This window comes from Lygodium microphyllum, chromosome 11 (assembly GCF_053477565.2).
Source record: "Lygodium microphyllum isolate KBCC chromosome 11, Lygodium_microphyllum_v1.1.10, whole genome shotgun sequence".
Taxonomy (NCBI): Eukaryota; Viridiplantae; Streptophyta; class Polypodiopsida; order Schizaeales; family Lygodiaceae; genus Lygodium; species Lygodium microphyllum.
The window spans coordinates 88,719,100-88,737,317 of NC_141145.1; the positions used below are offsets into that span (position 1 = coordinate 88,719,100).

Sequence of the window (18,218 nt, forward strand, 5' to 3'; positions counted from 1 at the left end):
ACCTAAAATAAATGGAAGTATTTTTCTACGAGATCCATTCTTCATATGGCAAAAAAGAGCGGAGGCTGGTAGTGTAGGGATCCAAGGTTAACCTGGTGAATATCTTAATTTAGTAGGTTAATCCACTCAATGTTTGATATTAAACTAAAGAGAGATGCAACAACCGGCTCAAACTTCAAGAATCTCCTCTACTCTAGTCAGTTTCTCAGGTTTCACCTGCTTGCTTTTAGCGTGCCTTCAAAACACTTCCACTCAAATCATCCTCAAAGGGACAGGAACCCTGGAGTCTGGCTTGCATTCACAAATTCTCAAGACTATTTGAATCCAAGATTGAAAAAAACTGACAGGAGAGGAACAGGACTGTAAATCGCCAACTGCTCCTGAATTTTGAACCGAGAAGAGAGGAACAGGAGAGGGAAATCACTCCCTGCAGGTAACTCCAGACTTTCAATCACCTGCCTTGAGTTCTTAACTAGATAAATAACTATCTGAGTTTAACTACAGCTGAAAGAAAAGGCATAGTTCCTGCTTGTTCAGACTCTACCCTCACATTTTTAAAACAAAAAGAAGGCTCGCGCTTGAAATAACTGAATTAATACATTAATGGTTGAGGTTCACAGTATCACAGGAATTTCAGAGACATTAAGCAGAAACACAGGGGATGTAAAAAGGCTCAAATAATAACTCATATAACATTTAGAAACTAATCAGAACTGTGGCTGTTTCCCATTTGGCATGCATTTGAGCTATGAAGATTATACATTCAAATGTCCAAGGAATACCTCCTCTTCTTCTTCAAAATCGATAAATCCTAAAAGTATCTTCATCATTCAGGCATGCTATTGAGCTGGCGAAAGACCAGCGCAGTAGTTTCCATATACCGCTGGGCACAATAGGTAAGACAGGAAGCCTCACTTGAACTGAATTTGCTGCCTGGTGTACCAACGCACTTGTCCCAGCAGACATAAGTGAGCTTAGAAACCAAGTCATTCAACATTGCTCGAGATTTTTCTTCCTGCAGTTATCCAAGTCAGTACTATGACAGAATAAAGACCCTTCAACTAAGTAGGGAATACTGACCTAGTAAGCAAAGACATTTTCAGAGGAAAAAGAAATTCTACAAGACATATACTAGCCGTTGACAGTAAACTTCTTACATAAATGCAGTAAAAGACGTGCAAATAACAAAACTAGAAATATGTGATTGCATAGTAGCTCAGGTTACATGTCTATTAATCTACAGAACAATCTGTCATGCTAGACTCTGAACTGGAAATCGTCTCTAGGCAGCTACTAATTTCAGCCATGGAAAAGGTGCTAGGATTCAAAAGTGATTTCATTCATCAATAACCACAGCTATACATACTTTATGTCAAGCTATGAGACCATGTGCATAAACACGCAAACCATAGGTCCCATCGACAAATCAAACATCACACGTAATACAGCATCACCGCTCTAGGAAAACCCCACACCTTTATTAAGAACAATTGTAAGAAAAGACAGTTCTAGTTCTGTTTAACTTATACTGATATCTAGGAATGGATACCACGATGCTTAAAACCAACAGTAACACAGTTGTCCCAAAACACATCCAAAAAGTCAATGCAGGTATCACAAAATGGCCTCTCATCTAACCAATATTTTCAAAGGCCTTCTAGGTGTTCCTCATCATTTCAATGCATCTCGATAATGATAATCTGTAATGTGAACTCTAATAATGACATATTTTAACATGCAGTCCTACAGGTTCTAAAGAGAGCATTGCAACAGTGACATTTTTTATGCTTCAAAGACCATACAGGACATGTGAAAATGGTTCTTACACGTTGAATAATTTGACTGTACTTTTATGCATTGAACGATGGACTGCACTTTACTGCATGAAGATGGCAAGTTGGTGAAAAAAAAAGAGCCAAAGAATGGCTATGGTCTTGCCAATGGAAATAATAGGTTAAGAATGCCATGTGAAAAAAAGTGAAAATAAGAAGCATGTAAGAGCAATGATTACAAATGCTTAGTAAAACAACATGACACAATAAAACCTCTACACATAAGAGCATTGAAGAGTTATGACCATATAAGAGAGCATGTCTGGCTTGCACTTTATGCAACATATTTGGTTTGGCATAGGTGTGGGCTTGGCCCTAACACCAAACTCGTAAAGTGCAACAGATTTGATTTAATGTAAGTGTGTGCAACATGAGTGTACACATATGGTAGTACATGCATAGTAAATTGCGACAGATTTGATTTGGTATGGGCATGTGAAACATACATGTGTGCTAGAGCCTAGGCCCAACAGCCAAACTAAAGATGAAATTAGCACACACTTTATGCAGCAGGTTTGGTTGTAGGGCTAAGCATATCAATATTGTGTAACCTATGTACACTTCGCCCTATGGCCACACTAGTAGTAACAAATTAATGCATACAGGCTTGAACCTAAGGCCAAGGGCATACTTTAATTAAGTCGGAAATTCTTCTCTCCAAGCAAATAGAGTAGTAACTGATAAGGTTAGCCATTTTTTCACTAAACAAATCCAACTATGACTAACTGTGCAGTACAGTATTAACTGTGCAAAACAGCACCAGAATCTATCAAGCCAACAACTGCAGGTTCCGTCAACCTGTGCAGTGGCAAGAATTTTCTTTGCCCAAGCTCAGTACAGCATTATGCACAAAGTCTCTGTTCGGGACCGATGGCAGTTGATAACTCCAGTGAAGTCTGCTACAGTTGCTGAGATTTTATAACGAAGCTGTGGCTTTTACTTTTAACATCACAATGTTAGCAAGATGTTTCCAAGGCAAAAAAACAGAGATTGCTAGCCATGGTCATAAACTAGAAGGCTAACATGTTAATCCTTGAACCTAATCAAATGGTTCACAGGAGAATGAAGGGTTGGCGAGCACCGGTCATCGTGTTGATCAGAAGGGGGAGCCTACGAGGGTATGAGGCATGCCTATAACACAAGCGACTTTGAGAGATGTCTGGAGCATACTAAATGGCAAACTTTGTCTGAAAATTGAGGGTTACAACAACCCTACTGTTGCAGTTTCTTATCAGACATTCATAATCTCTCTCTCTCTCTCTCTCTCTCTCTCTCTCTCTCTCTCTCTCATTCAGCAGAGTGTCTGGTGAAATGAAAGGCATACCTGCACGAATTTCTGAAGCTCATCAGCGTCGCGGGGATCCATGGAAACTAAAGAAGAGGAAGAAAACAGGTCGCGCGAGAACAAAATATTACGATTGCTTAGCCTACGTTTTTCATAAACGAGTAGTGAATCGCACAAATGTGACAAACTAGGGTATAATGGGCCAATTGTGTGACACGGTTCTAGGTTAGGGGGCAACTCTTGATAATTAAGGTGGATCGTGTAACATTCTTTATCGAAATTCAAGCTACCATGGTGAGATTTTCAAACACTTGGGAGTGCCCTTAGAGATTGGCATAACAATGAAACGAAGGTTGGAATGGTTTAAGACTAAGGTCAAGAATAAAGTGGCAAGGTGGGGTCAACTACCCAACTCGATTTTGCTAGAAGGTCGATTGTTTTGAAAGGCATGGTCTCACCACCTCGATCATCTCTATGGTTACAACATTTAGTTTTAGCAAATCAACATGGGGTTTAGTTGAAAATATATTTGGGGATTTCTTATAGCATTATGGAGATAAAATATTGGCCCACTTTGACTCGTGGGATTTAGTTAGTGCGCTGACAAAGCCGAGGGACGATTAGGGGTGGAAAAACTCAAGCGTAAAGGTCTCCTTCTGAGTCTCTCATTGCTTAAAATGGTGGAAAACAAGAAAGCTAGGATTGATATAATGAATTTTTGAATCGGAAAATATCAATTGCCTTGGTGGTATTTAGTCTCATGTGAGATGGGAAGATCTAGTGGTAATTAAGAATGCTAGAATTCACATCATGATTTAGAAATTGCTTGGGAACTAGTCAAATGCCAAAAAGAATCATTTGACAATGCTATCTCAAAAGAAGCACATGACTACATAGGTGACTCCTCTTTGTTGTAGTACATATGTTGGTCCCAATTCACCTATACTAATTGCTATAAGTGCGATTCAAAATTAGGCTCAAGCTCTCCAAAAGACTGCACATTATAGGATTACAAGGATGGGAGCAAATATGGTATAGTCACACTAGTGACTAGATGGCACTAAAAAGTTATTAGCAAGCACTTTAGACTTAAGGACAAGGAGGCGAATGGATGGCATAAGTCCTAAGGTTGAATAAGGCTAATTGGCTTCTAGCTTTGGCCATCCCCTAAAGTTTTAAAATTCCCCCATGTAAAAATTACACAACATAGAGAATAGAATCTGAGCAAGGAGTAGAGAATACACAACAAATATAAGAAGAACGGAAACTTCTCTAACTCCAAGCAAATTGATACAAAGATAACTATATCCATCTGTGCACTTCCACTATGAAGCTTAGATGGCGATTCAGATAGATGATAGGCAAGAAGCTTAAGGCTAGCTGGAAGAACTCTAACTAAGTGAAAGATAGATTAATTATGGCTTTGGAGGGATCTTCCTTTTATAACCCGGGAAGGTAGTCTGGTCGAGATGTGCAACCACATTATAAACCTTCCCTTGTCAAATAGGGAATATATCCTTTATCATCGTGGACTGGGGGCACTACGTATTGCAAGAGTTCACCATAGGTTAGATAAATATTGAAGAAAATGCATACATCAACAAATTGAAAGGGAGAAGAGTTGAAAGACAAGATGCAATAGACACCAATTGGGTACAATCATCCCCCCATGCTATTGACTTGGTTTATATCAATATAGAGGATCAAGCTATATTTATTTTCACCAAGGGCTTGGGAGTGAGAAGCTCTGTCACTTCAAGACTATGCTTGGAGTATATGAGCTTATCCTGTGAGCTCAAGAGATAGTGTTGAGATATTGATCTTCATTGAGGTGCCATCTACTTCACGCCTTAGTGATGTGGTGAGACTTTACTCACTAGTGTGTTAGGTGAACAACATGTAGGATATGCTAGTGATTCCATGGTTGGACTATATCAATATAGTCCACTCTTAGTTATGGCACATTCATTGTGCCAACTCATATATCATTAGTGGGTTCACACTTAGTGATTTCATGTACATATATTTTAGTACTTTCATATTAGTCTTTTATTATGTTGTAGACTATGTATTTTTGTGTGAAAGAATGAGAAAGAAGAAGAATAATATTTTAGCCAAACTTCTCTATGTGCTCAAGTCTCCATTGTGTGTATGTGATTCTGGTTGCTTCATCTCTCTTTCCTCTTGTCTATTATGTTACACACATGCTACATCTAATTACACGTGCATAAGTGTATTTATAACTTATTGTATAGTTGTCTTCTCAAATCTACTATAAAGTAAGTTCACTGCATGTAAGAATTTTCATCTTTTTTAATTTTCAAAAGCTTGTCTTGCCATCTTCATAAAACTACACCTAGCCTTATCCCAATATGTGACTTGCATTTTCTTAATTATTCTATCACAGTTAATAATAAGAAATAAAGATGACAGTGATGCATGGCTGCTACCTGTAGTGTAGAGGTGTGCAATCAATGAGTATAAGGTAAATACAGGCGGCTAGACATAGGTGGCCTTTAACCCCCAACAACCTCCCACTTAAAGGCAAATGTGCATGGAGTGAGGAGAAAAGTACAATATATACGTATGAGTACAACCGGATGAGAGTGTCAAGATTGTGGGAGAGAAGGAAGGAGTCTCACTTGTAGCTTTCTTGCTTGCACAATGGGGAAATACACACAAGGGTGGAGGCTGAAAACAGTTTTCCTCTTCTTAGTTGTGTAAGCCAAAAGAACTCTCATACAAAGAAATAGAAGAACCCTATATATGGGTCTCAAACCAAACTCAACTAACTAAGGTGGCATACTAACTGAGCCACGAACTAGAGTAGATAAGGATAGCTGTCATGTAGCTATTATTCATGGGCGGTGTACCAACCGCATCTGCAACTGACACGTCGGTGACATAAATGTACAACGGTCACCCTGGCATATCACGAGTGGAGCTCGATATCTCAACACTCCCCCTCGAGCTCAATCCCAATTCCTGCACACCAAGCAGGTCTCTGAACTTGCACAGCTTCTCCGCGCCCAATGCCTTCGTGAATATGTCAGCTACCTGATCCTCTGTGCTGATATAAACTAGATCAATAAGACCTAGTAAAACCCTCTCTCGTACGTAGTGATAATGCACCTCAATGTGCTTTGTTCTAGCATGATAGACTGGGTTATTTGCCAAGTGTATACTACTCATGTTGTCACAATAAATGACAACTGGCCCATCTGTAGGTTGATACATATCATAAAGTAGTTTATGCAACCAAGCTACCTCACATGCAGCCATTGCTGCGCCCCTGTACTCAACCTCTGTGCTCGACAAGGCAACTGTAGGCTGTTTCTTGCTGCTCGAAGTGACTGCAGCACTCCCAAAAGAGAACGCATATCCACTGGTAGATCGTCTATCAGAAATACTACCAGCCCAATCAGCATCAGTGTATCCATGCAACTATATCTGAACCCCAGTCTCATAAAGTAGTCCATACTGCAATGTGGACTTCACATACCTGAGTATGCGTCCAGCCGCATCCAAATGCGGTTTCCTTGGAGCCTGCATAAACTGACTTACCAGTCCAATAGCATAGCTCAAATCTGGCCTGGTAATAGTAATATAAATCAAGCTTCCTAATATGCGTCTGTACATAGTAGGGTCTTCCAGAAGCTCACCTGCATCTGCGCTCAGCTTCACATTCTGCTCCAAAGGAACTGAAATAGGCTTACAGCCTGTCATCCCATATTTGGACAGCATGTCCAATCCATACTGCCTCTGCAAGAGCTGTATCCCACTTGATGGTGATCTAATCACCTCAATGCCCAAGAAATAACGCAGCTCTCCCAAATCCTTCATCTCAAACTTCTGCTTCAATAGCATTTTCACATGAAGGATATCTTCATCACTGTCACCTGTCATAATCAAATCATCAACATAAATGACAAGTAGCATAATACCTTTCTCTGTTTTTCTCACATAAAGTGAGAAGTCTGCCTTGGAAATCTGAAAGCCAATAGTGACAAGATATTGTCCTATCTTGTCAAACCATGCTCTAGGTGCTTGCTTCAAGCCATACAATGCTTTCTTCAACCTGCAAACAAACTCAGGATGAACAGCATGCACATAACCTGGTGGCTGCTCCATATAGACCTCTTCTTGCAAATCACCATGCAAGAATGCATTCTTTACATCCATCTGATGTAAAGACCATTCCTTTGATGCAGCCATAGCAATGACTGCTCTTACGGTTGCCATCCTTGCAACCGGACTGAATGTTTCTTCATAGTCAATGCCATATGTTTGCGCATACCCCTTGGCAAAGGTACCAATTCCCATGTAGCATTTGCTTCCAAGGCATCCATTTCTTCATCCATGGCTTTCTCCCATTTTTCTTTTCCCATGGCTTGCTCAAAAGAAGTGGGTTCTGGTTCCTGTATCACTTTGACCATATAGGCATAGTGAATGGCTGTAAATCCATCATATTTCAGCCTATCCACAGGATACCTAGCTTTGGTAGACCTGCGCAAAGTAGGTTCACTCCCAGGTGCTCTCAAAACATCCTTGGTCTTCCTTACTCCAGGTGTAACAATAGAAGGAATACCCAACTCATCATCAATGCTTTGTTCTGAGCCACTGGATTCACCATCCACATAAGAGTGACCTGCATTCACATCAAACATGGGTTGATCTACCTTCTCTTTTCCTTTTCGTGATACCTGCATACCACTATCTACATTGCTTTGAGAAGATTCTCCTGATCTCAATCTGCCTGTCCATGGTGAAGAATGTGAACCACTGCTAGAGGACGCTCTAGGTCCACTAATATTTTGTGACTGCTGCTGTTGTGAATTCTCTGCAGCATTACCACTTTGTGCATCTACGTCATCAATCACATTTACTGGTTTATACCAGCACTCATCTCATCAAAAATAACATCTCTGCTCATTGTAAACTTACGAGTAGAAGGGTTATAGCATCATACCCTTTCTGCTGTAGAGAGTAACCAATAAAGATGCACTTCTCAGTTTTTGGATCCAACTTGGATCTCAACTCATCTGGCACATGAATATAGGCAATGCAACAAAAAATTTTCAAATGAGAAATATCTGGTTTCCTACCAGTATACCTCTCCTCTGGAGTCATCCCATGTATTGCTGCAGTGGGAGTCCTGTTCATTATGTAGACTGCTGTAGCAACTGCTTCAGCCCAGTAAAAATCTGGCAAGTCTTTTTCGTTGAGCATGGCACGAGATACCTCTCCAATATGCATGTTTTTCCTTTCTGCAATTCCATTTTGCTGTGGGGTATGACTGCATGAATATTGCTGCTTTATGCCATGCTCTTGCAGGAACCTTGCAAACTCATCTGAGAGGTACTCTCCCCCTCCATCTGACCTTAGGCATTTTATTTGCAGGCCTGTTTCTTTTTCAACCATAGCTTTAAGAGTTTTGAAATGCCCAAAAACTTAACTTTTCTTTTTTATAAAATATACCCAAACTTTTCTGCTATAGTCATCAATAAAAGTGACAAAATAATGACAGCCTCCAAGAGATGCAGCTTTAGTAGTCCACACATTAGAGTGGATTAATTCCAATGGCTTCTTACTCTCTTGAACATGTCTAGGAAATGGTTTCCTTGCCTGTTTTCCAAACTGACAGGCTTCACATACCTTATGCATTTCTGCAACCTTGAATTTAGGCAATCCTGCAACAATATTTTGGGCCTGCATTGATTTAAGGCGCTGTACATTAACATGACCAATGCGTTTATGCCAGATATCAATATCTGCAACTACACCGGTCCCATGTGCAAACATTGCTGCACTCAATTCAAACATGTCTGCATCCAACGTAAACATTCTGCCCTTATTCTTTCCTTTTGCTATCAAGCGACCTTTATTTTTCATATCCTCAACAAAGCATCCATGAGGATTAAATCTGACCTGCAAGCCCTGCTCAACCATTTGACCAACAGAAACCAGATTCTTGGTGATATTCGGGACATGAAATACATCGGACAGGTATTTCTTTTTCCCATCCTGCATAGACAAAGGAAATTTTCCATTCTGCACAATAGGATGTGTAGTATCATCATCAGTCTCCACAAATCCTGGCTTTACCATTAAGGTGGTGAATCCATTGGCATCCCTTTACTTTCTTATGTGAAGGTCAATCAGACAAATTGTCCCTAGTCAAATGATGAGAAGGCCAAGATAGCCAAGATCCCATATGCACCTGCAGTGGTTGGGCAGATTGATGTATGCCATGATAGCCACTAGACTTGACATAGCATTTGTAGTTGGAGTATTGGCTCGCTACATGGCGACACCTAACTAGTGACATTGGGACACCATGAAGGATATCATGTGATACCTTAAGGGCACTGCAAGGCAGCTAGGATATTAGAGTCATGGGTTACACTGACTTCTTATGCAAGACATGAAGATTGTATGAACACCTCTAGCTATGTCTTTACCTTTGCTAGAGGTATTGTTTCTTGGATGTCTAGGGTGCCAAAATGCACTACCTTCTCTACTATCGAGGCTGAGCACATTGCAATTCCATTGAGGCTTACAAGGATGCCCTATAGCTAGGCTAGCTAGTTATAGACCTTAATGTTACTTCTATGAGTCCTACCTTACATTCAAATTCTATAAGTAGTATCCAGTTGGCACATAATCCAATCTTTCATGTGAAAACCAAGCACATTGAGGTGTGCTATCACTTCATTAGAGAGGTGATTGAGGACAAGCACATAGAGCTTATCGAGATCTCTACATACAAGAACCTCGCTAATCTCCTCGCTAAAAATCTCCAAGCAGAAGGTTTTACATTTCTTAAGAAGTTGATGGGAGACGTTACCTTCTCTCTGTTGAGATATCGAGCTCCACTCGTGATATGCCAGGGTGACCGTTGTGCATTTATGTCACCGACGTGTCAGTTGCAGATATGGTTGGTACACCGCCCATGAATAATAGCTACATGACAGCTATCCTTATCTACTCTAGTTCGTGGCTCAGTTAGTATGCCACCTTAGTTAGTTGAGTTTGGTTTGAGACCCATATATAGGGTTCTTCTATTTCTTTGTATGAGAGTTCTTTTGGCTTACACAACTAAGAAGAGGAAAACTGATTTCAGCCTCCACCCTTGTATGTATTTCCCCATTGTGCAAGCAAGAAAGCTACAAGTGAGACTCCTTCCTTCTCTCCCACAATCTTGACATGGTATCAGAACCTTGTTCGTGGTAAGAAGCTCAAGAAAGCAAGCCAAGCTCGCGGTGTTCTGGTAAGAGGAGCAGTGTTACTTTCATTTTTTGTGTTTTGGGAGCAGATCTCTACAGGATATAAAACTGGTCAAGTATCATGTGAATGTGCTCCTTTTGCAACAAGTAGAGAAGTCCCTTAGAGCAATTGTGTATAAAATGCATACCAAGTATATGATAAGCATGCCCCATGTCCTTCATCTCAAAGCTCCCTTTGAGCTAAGTCTTTAAAGCATCTAGCTCATCATGATCACTCTTAACAAATCAACATATTATCAATACAGAGTATTAGAATAATAAGGTTACTGTCTCGAGCCTTTTCATAAAGAGATATGGATCCATAGCATTGTGTAAATAATATTGTGAATAGATAAAGGTATTAAACTTGTGATACCATTCCCTAGGTGCCTACTTAAGTCCATGAGAGACTCCTTCTCAACTTGTACACTAGGTGTTCTACCCTTTTCCACAAAGCCCTTAAGTTGCGACATACAAATATCCTCATGTAGGTCTCCATGGTCATTTTAATATCCATCTAAATGATAGAAAAGCATTATTACTACACTTATAGTACCCGCCACTGCACACTGCAGGTGGCAGCCTGTCACAATCACTTATTCTTTATTCTTTTAGTGACAGTTTAAATAAAGAAAGGCCCAGCCACACATTGTGGTTGTTGGAGTTCCCATTTCTTGTCTCTCTCTTTCTTGCTCTTACTCTCTCGCCATAGCTCTCGCATGCAAGCTTCGATCCTTCTCACCTTTCACCTAATGCCATCACCAACACTAGTCTGAAATCCATCAAGATGGGATGGCCCTCTTTGTCACACGATATGTAAGGGTTTATGTATGCTTCATCCTCGCTCAGCTCCTTTCCGTAATGTATATGAGCATCGCTCAGTGGATGGGTCATGATGGATCCAAGAAGTCTAGGTATCCTTGTGGGGTTGATATCCATCCTAGGGATGGTTGGATTTTAATCATTGGGTGTTTTGGGAGATGTTGAGAGTGGAAAAAGACTGAATTTTTGACTGATTTTTGTTGTTTTTGAGGACTGAATGATTGATTTTTGATGGATTTAGAGTGATGTATGGTTGTTAATGGAAGTTTTTGAGAGTGTTTTGGATGATATTGATTATGTTTTGGAATATCATGATGATTTTTAGTGGAGATATGAAGCTCTGTGATATTCTGATAGGTTCTATTGAGGTTCTGATTGGTTCTGTATAGCTTCTGTTTTGTTCTGATTTTCTTCTGTATGAAGCACGGATTGATGATTGATAAAGATTGAGATCTTTTGGAAGCTTATTGAATAGTTTCTGATAGTTTGGAATGGTTTTAGTATGAGTTATGAGGTTTTAATGACCTTCTGTAACCCTCTATAAACCTTCTGTAGAGCCTCTGTCTTTGCTCTGTCTCTGCTTTGTAACGGTTCTATATCTGTTCTAGTACTATATTGCCTTGTTCTGTAGATCTTCTGTAAGTGTTCTGTAGAATGTATGTGTGACTTTGGGAAAGTTTTCCACCTTTTAGAAAGGATGAATCTAAGTTCAAAAGAGCTAAAACAAATGGAAGAAGCAGCTGCTGAAGATTGAAGAGAAGATTGAAGTAACAGTGACAGTAGTGAGTTGTGAAGAGACACTGTAGTGGCTTTGGTGCCTCTTCATATCAGACATACCTCTTGGGAGGTTCATCAATGACCTAAGAAGGATTATTGAGAGTTATTATGAGAGTATTGTAGTGAGGATATGATGTACTGTTGAGAGAGAGAGAGAGAGCCAGAGATAGCCAATTCTATCAAAACAGTATAACTGTATATGGGAGATTGAGAGAGAAAACTATGAAGACATTGAAGATGAATACTATGTGATTGATTTCCATTCAAAGATGGTGTATTCTTTTATGTTCTTTGTTCTATTGAAGGATTCTATGAAGATGTTGAAGATTATGGTTGATTTTATCAAATCTGTGGGAGATATCTACTATGATGCTGCGTGAAGATTTGCTATTTTCTTTGTTTTTGGTCATCAAAAGAATAAAATAAAAGCTTGTTGATGTTACAAGATAGATTTTCTTGTAGTAGAATTCCCTTTTCCTTGGTGTTCCTCTTGGGGCTCCATGTTTTTGGTGCGTAGCCGGGGAAACTTGCCATCAACAAGCATTAGAAGAGGCTGAAAATGAAGGAAATGGCATTGTCAAGAAGAGAAGAATTCAATGGAAGTTTGCAAAGCTCCTTCTTCCACTAAAGAGTTGGAAATTCTCATTATCAAAGCCACTTTCCACAAGAAGTTCATCCCACAATGGCGGAAACATATCACCATCATGATGCATGCTCTATATGGTGGACTGTTTCCTCTTCCTGTTGAAGCAGCATAAACTTGCATCTTGGTGGAAAATTGTTTGGGAATAAACTGAAGAGCAGAAATAGAGAGAATGACCATCCATGCAAGATTTGACATTCATTGAGAAGTTTCAAGATATCATCAAGTGGAAGATTGTGAAGAAGCTTTAGGAGTCGTGGTCAGTGGAGGTCCACGAAAACAAGAAGGAAAAGAGTTGGAATTTGTTCGTGGATGCTCAACAGCAAGATACGTGGGATGCTTGGTGCACTAACAATCTTCTGTTGTCCAATTAGCAACCCACTGGAAGTTGGTAGACAGAGTGTTTTTCACAACATACACTGTTGAAACCCTCAGAAGTTGGCAGTATTATAATGGCACAACAACGATCCTAAGAAGAATGAGTTTTGATACTTTCAGAATGGAATATCTCCCCCCTATAGTGGTTTGAAAGCCGAATTCAGAGATGTTGAAAAGAAGGAAGTAGAAGAGATGTTGGCCAGAGAATCCCTCAGAGACTGAAGCCCTCTCTGATACTACCCTGTTGAGTATAGACCAACTGGTTGGAGCCAACCCCTTGATGAATGACGCAATCAAGAGGCAAGTGTTAGAACGAGTCCAGAGGTATGTAAGAAGAGAGAAGGCAAAAATCAAGGTTGAGAATGAGCCTCCCTAAAAGCAATCTTTACAGAAGTCCCCATACGACTCAAGGTCCCCTTCCTAGTCAGATTCGTTCAGTAAATATTGATGACAGGCCAACAAATGTAGTCCCATTGCCAGTTTTTAAGGGAGAGTACAATGAAGACCCTGATCTTCATATAGCAGAATTCATGGTAGCATGTGTGGCTAACAATGCCAGAACCCCTAAGCATTGGTTAGCAATATTCCCTGCCACTTTCAATGGCATGGCATTTCAGTGGTATGAGAGACAAGTAGCAAGAACTTTTGGCAGATAAGACGACCTGAAGTTGACCTTCCTCACTAAATTCAAGCGTGAAGGTTTTGAAGAGCGGATGCGAGAGGAGTTCATGAACCTAAGTCAGTCCTCTGGAGAAAGAGTAGAAGCTTATGTTTCGCGAATGGAATCCATCCTGAAGAGATAGACTAACCATCATTTGGATGAAGGTATCCAGAAAGGAGTGTTTCTCAGAGGCCTATAACCAGAAGTTTGCAAGTTCGTGGAATTGAGAAGACCAGTCAATCTGCAAGCTGCAGTGGAAGGTGCAAGATTATATAACGAAGTTGAAGCAAGGCTGTCAATGACTCTAGGAATAGGAGTCTTATCTCCTCCCATGCCATGAATGGTATACCCACCAAATGCAATCCCAGGTTCAACCACAACAATAGTGGCCTCAAATAGTTCCTCCAATGGCGACTCAACAATAGTGGAACCCTACCAACTGGAATCAACAACCCCAAGTCTCAGCAGGAGCTCTGAATCAGAACCAGAATAGAGGACCTTCTGGATCGACCCAACCAGTGTATGCAGTGATTATAGAAGCTTCCCAAAACCCTATTACAAGCACTTCAAGAGGTGAAAATCTGAAGGACTACCTATCCAAATTAGTTGCAAGTATTAAGAAAGAGCTTCTGGATGTGATTACAGAGCAGCTACAGACGCTGAAGGTAAATACTGCCAATATATCCACTCTTGTGGGAGCTGGAAGAGATGTGATGCGTTCTAATACATGGTGCGGAAAGTGTCATCAAGTAGGACATCTAGCCACTGAATGTACTCGAAAACCAACCATTCCTGGAGCCTTTTGTTCCTACTGTTTGTAGAAGAACCATACATAGGATATTTTCTCTCTAAAAGAGATGCATGAACGAAGATAGAAGGATGAAAATGCAAGATTCAACTTGCTGGAATCTAAAATGACAACACAGGATATTGGACCAAAGCCTAGGGAATTGGGTCCTAATTTTGGTCCAAGGAGGTTTTGCTCTCAAAGTTACAGAGGACGACCGTTTGGCGATGGTCAAAGATCAGAGGTGGAATGTTATGGGTGTGGAGAAAAGGGACATATCTCCCCAAATTGTCCAAACCCTAGACGATCTATGGATTACAAGCCCTTATGCAGCCGATGCAAAGGAGAAGGCCACACTACAAAGGACTGTTCGAGTCCAGCTTCTGTAAAGGCCAATGGCACTGATAGCCAACAGAAGGTACAAGAGCTTGTCTCCAATTTGGTAGAGTTGGAAGTTGCCGCTATTACGCACACCAAGAAAAAGGAACCAGTTGTTTAGAATGAAAATAATTCTCCTGCCAAGACTGTGAAGTTCAACATGCCAATAGAGGGACAGAGTAGAAATTCAAAAGCATCTTGACAAGAAGACATGGATTAAGGATCGCTCCTTCAATAGCGACCAAGACCAATAAGGCCTCAGAGCCTGTAAAGGAAATAGATGTGGCTAACACCTTCCTAGATCCTGGAACCCCAAAGATTAGTGTAAGGATAGAAGGATGCTTCATTTCAGATGCATTGATTGATGGAGGCTCGTCAGTACACATAATGACAGATGTGACAATGAAGGACTTAGGGTTGCAAGGAATTCAACCTACACAATGGCTTATCAGATTGGCAGACCAAAGTAGAATTAAACCGTTGGGCATCCTCCCATACGTAAAAACAACCCTTGCAGGAAGAGACTATTGGCTGACATATCTGGTGGTCAAAACAAATTCTTATGGGACCTCATACCCTCTGTTGTTGGGAAGACCTTGGCTTTTTGAAGCAAGAGCTAGGACACGGACTGGTTCAAAGGAACCCTAACCCTAGGCAGAGGACCCAACAAAGTGGTGTTAAAGTTGTATGGATCGCAAAAAGGCAATGGATCCACATCCATTGAAGTCATAACTGACTCCTCCAATGAGGTAACAGATGGTACAACAGGAGACGAAGAGGCTGTTAAGCAGATATTTCCTAAGAAAACAGAGGCACAGTCCCTAATAGTAGGCACTGTAAGCCAACTGCCAAGGGAAGAAAAATCCTTGTCCATGGGAGAATACCTCCTGCCTCAACTAGAATTAACTTCTAAAATCACCTCTGACAGTGAAATAGAAGCATGGATGTACTGTTCTCCTTGTTACATGACAGTTGCAGAGACAGAGCAGAGGCAGAATAGATACAGAGTAGAGACAGATACAGAGACAGAGCAGAGGGGTAGAACAGAGATAGAGTGGATACAGAGATAGTCGCAGAGACAGTAGTAGACACAGAGGCAGAGGTAGAGGCAGAGTCAGAAGCTGTGACAGAAGCAGAAGCAGATGCACAAGTAGAAGATCTGTTCTTCTCCTATAGAGCCTCTACAGAAGCAGAGACAGAGCCTCAAGAGGAAGAGGATGAAAATGATGAGGAAGAAAATGAAGCAAGTTATGAAAGTACAGATGAACAATTTCCTCTGATAGCGGATGATCTTGTTAGTGTCCCTACAGAGACTTCAGAGGCCGAAAATCTCAGGGTGCTGGATGGAATGACCATGGTTCCATTTGGGTTGGCCAATGGACCACAAAGTATGCAGAATATGTATAAGCAATGGATTAAAGACATAAAAATTAAGTTCACCAGCGGCTCTCCTGTCGCCTTGACCGTTCAGTCCAGAGAAAAGATGATGATGATGCCCCTTGTCAACAGAAGCCAAAGCCCTTAGAGCCACGACCTCTAGAAGGTTCATATTATGTGACATTCCTGTACGCATTCTCTGAAGATGAATCCTTAAGTCTATAAGAAATTACCACTCACACAGAAGCAAACAAAGCTCTGATACCCTTCCAGAAACCTCAACAGACAAATGAATCATTTATTCAGAAGGAGGACACTGGCTCTAGTGGAACATCAAACGAGGACACTACTCCCTTGAAAGAGTTAGACCTCTATCTAGAAGTAATCCGTGGGACATTTATCCGCGAAGTGGAAGGTGAAAGACAAGTAACGTTCTTGGATACTGACGGTACCGAATGTCACCTAAAAGTGGGTCTCAATCTTCTAGAAGAAGAATTAGTAGTCCTGCAAGACCTACTCAAAGAGAAATTAGACGTGTTTGCTTGGTCATATAAAGACCTAAAGGGGATTGATCCCACAGTATGCCAACATCACATTGACCTAGAGCCTGATGCCAAACCTGTAAGGCAAAGACAAAGGCATATGAATCCTAATTACTCTGCTCTGGTGAAGGCTGAATGATTGAAACTTCTTGAAGCAGAGTTCATTTATCCCGTGACTAATAGTGAATGGGTTTCGCCCATTGTGGTAGTACCCAAGAAGAATGGGAAACTTTGAATATGTGTGGACTTTCGGAAGCTCAATTCGAAGACAAAGAAGGATCATTTCCCTATCCCTTTTACAGACCAACTGTTGGACACAGTGGGGCAGGCCATGAGCTGTATTCCCTCTTGGATGGATTCAACGGATATAACCAAGTCCAAATTGTAGAAGAGGACCAATCTAAAACAACCTTCACCACAGAATGGGGGACCTATGCCTATAGAGTGATGCCATTTGGGCTCTGTAATGCTCCTGCCACCTTCCAACGAGTAATGATGGCTACCTTTTAGAGTCATCTTCATGATTTCATTGACATGTATCTTGATGACTTTTGTGTCTACAACTTAATCCACGAGAGTTGGGGACATCTAGAGCAATGTTTTGACAGATGTCGAGAGTATGGGATTTCTCTCCACCCCGACAAATGTGTCTTTGGAGTCTCCTCAAGAGTTCTCTTGGACCATATTGTCTCGGCACAAGGGATTGCAATAGACCCAGGCAAAGATTGCGAAGATTGCCACTTCAACAGCACCAACAAACCTCAAGCAATTGAGAGGATTTCTTGGCCATGTGGCTACTAGATAAGATTTATTGCACATTTTGCAACCAAGGCAACCCCTCTGCACAAGCTCCTAAGGAAAGATGCGGAGTTCGTTTGGACTGATGACTGTGAAGAGGCCTTTAATACCCTAAAATAGTGCCTTATCCAAGCACCTATTTTACAACCTCCTGACTGGACAAAGGAGTTCCATGTGCACACAGATGCATCAATTGAAGGGCTAGGTGCTGTCCTATGTCAAAAGGGCCCCTCTAAATTAGATCAACCAATATATTATGCAAGCCGAAAAGTCACTGATAGGGAATGGAACTACACAGTGACAGAGCTTGAGTGTGTTAAAGATGCAGGATCTAGAGCCAAACTGCGGAAGCTATGGAGGATGGAAGATGAAGAGAGAACTCATGATGACATTGACAAGGAAGACAATTGTTATTACACAAGTGAATTAGGTTCCAAGATTGAGATTTGGACTCATAAAGACATTCTTGTTTAGTACTGACAATGACACGGACACTTGATAGAAAGAGACAAGTACTATTGCATTATCATCATATGAAAGTGATAGTCAAGTACATCATTTTATAGGATTGCTTAGTAGCACGCTACATCCACTGTGCCTATGGGATCTGTCTCTCTTCCTAGAATGAATTGCATCTCCCTAGCCTGGCTGTTCCATACAAAGAGGCATACAT

The 18,218-nt window shown here is 40.9% G+C and overlaps 1 protein-coding gene across 1 annotated transcript; it reads right to left on the reverse strand.

Annotated features, from left to right (window-relative positions):
* Nucleotides 1–670: 670 nt before the first annotated feature.
* Nucleotides 671–3,313, reverse strand: TIM8 (translocase inner membrane subunit 8). Its single transcript, XM_087687809.1, has 2 exons — nucleotides 3,157–3,313; nucleotides 671–1,015 (listed from the first exon to the last, which is right to left on the reverse strand). The coding sequence occupies exons 1-2, from the start codon at nucleotides 3,196–3,198 to the stop codon at nucleotides 827–829; spliced, it is 231 nt and encodes a 76-aa protein (XP_087543935.1). The 5' UTR covers nucleotides 3,199–3,313; the 3' UTR covers nucleotides 671–826.
* Between the last annotated feature and the right edge of the window lie 14,905 nt (nucleotides 3,314–18,218).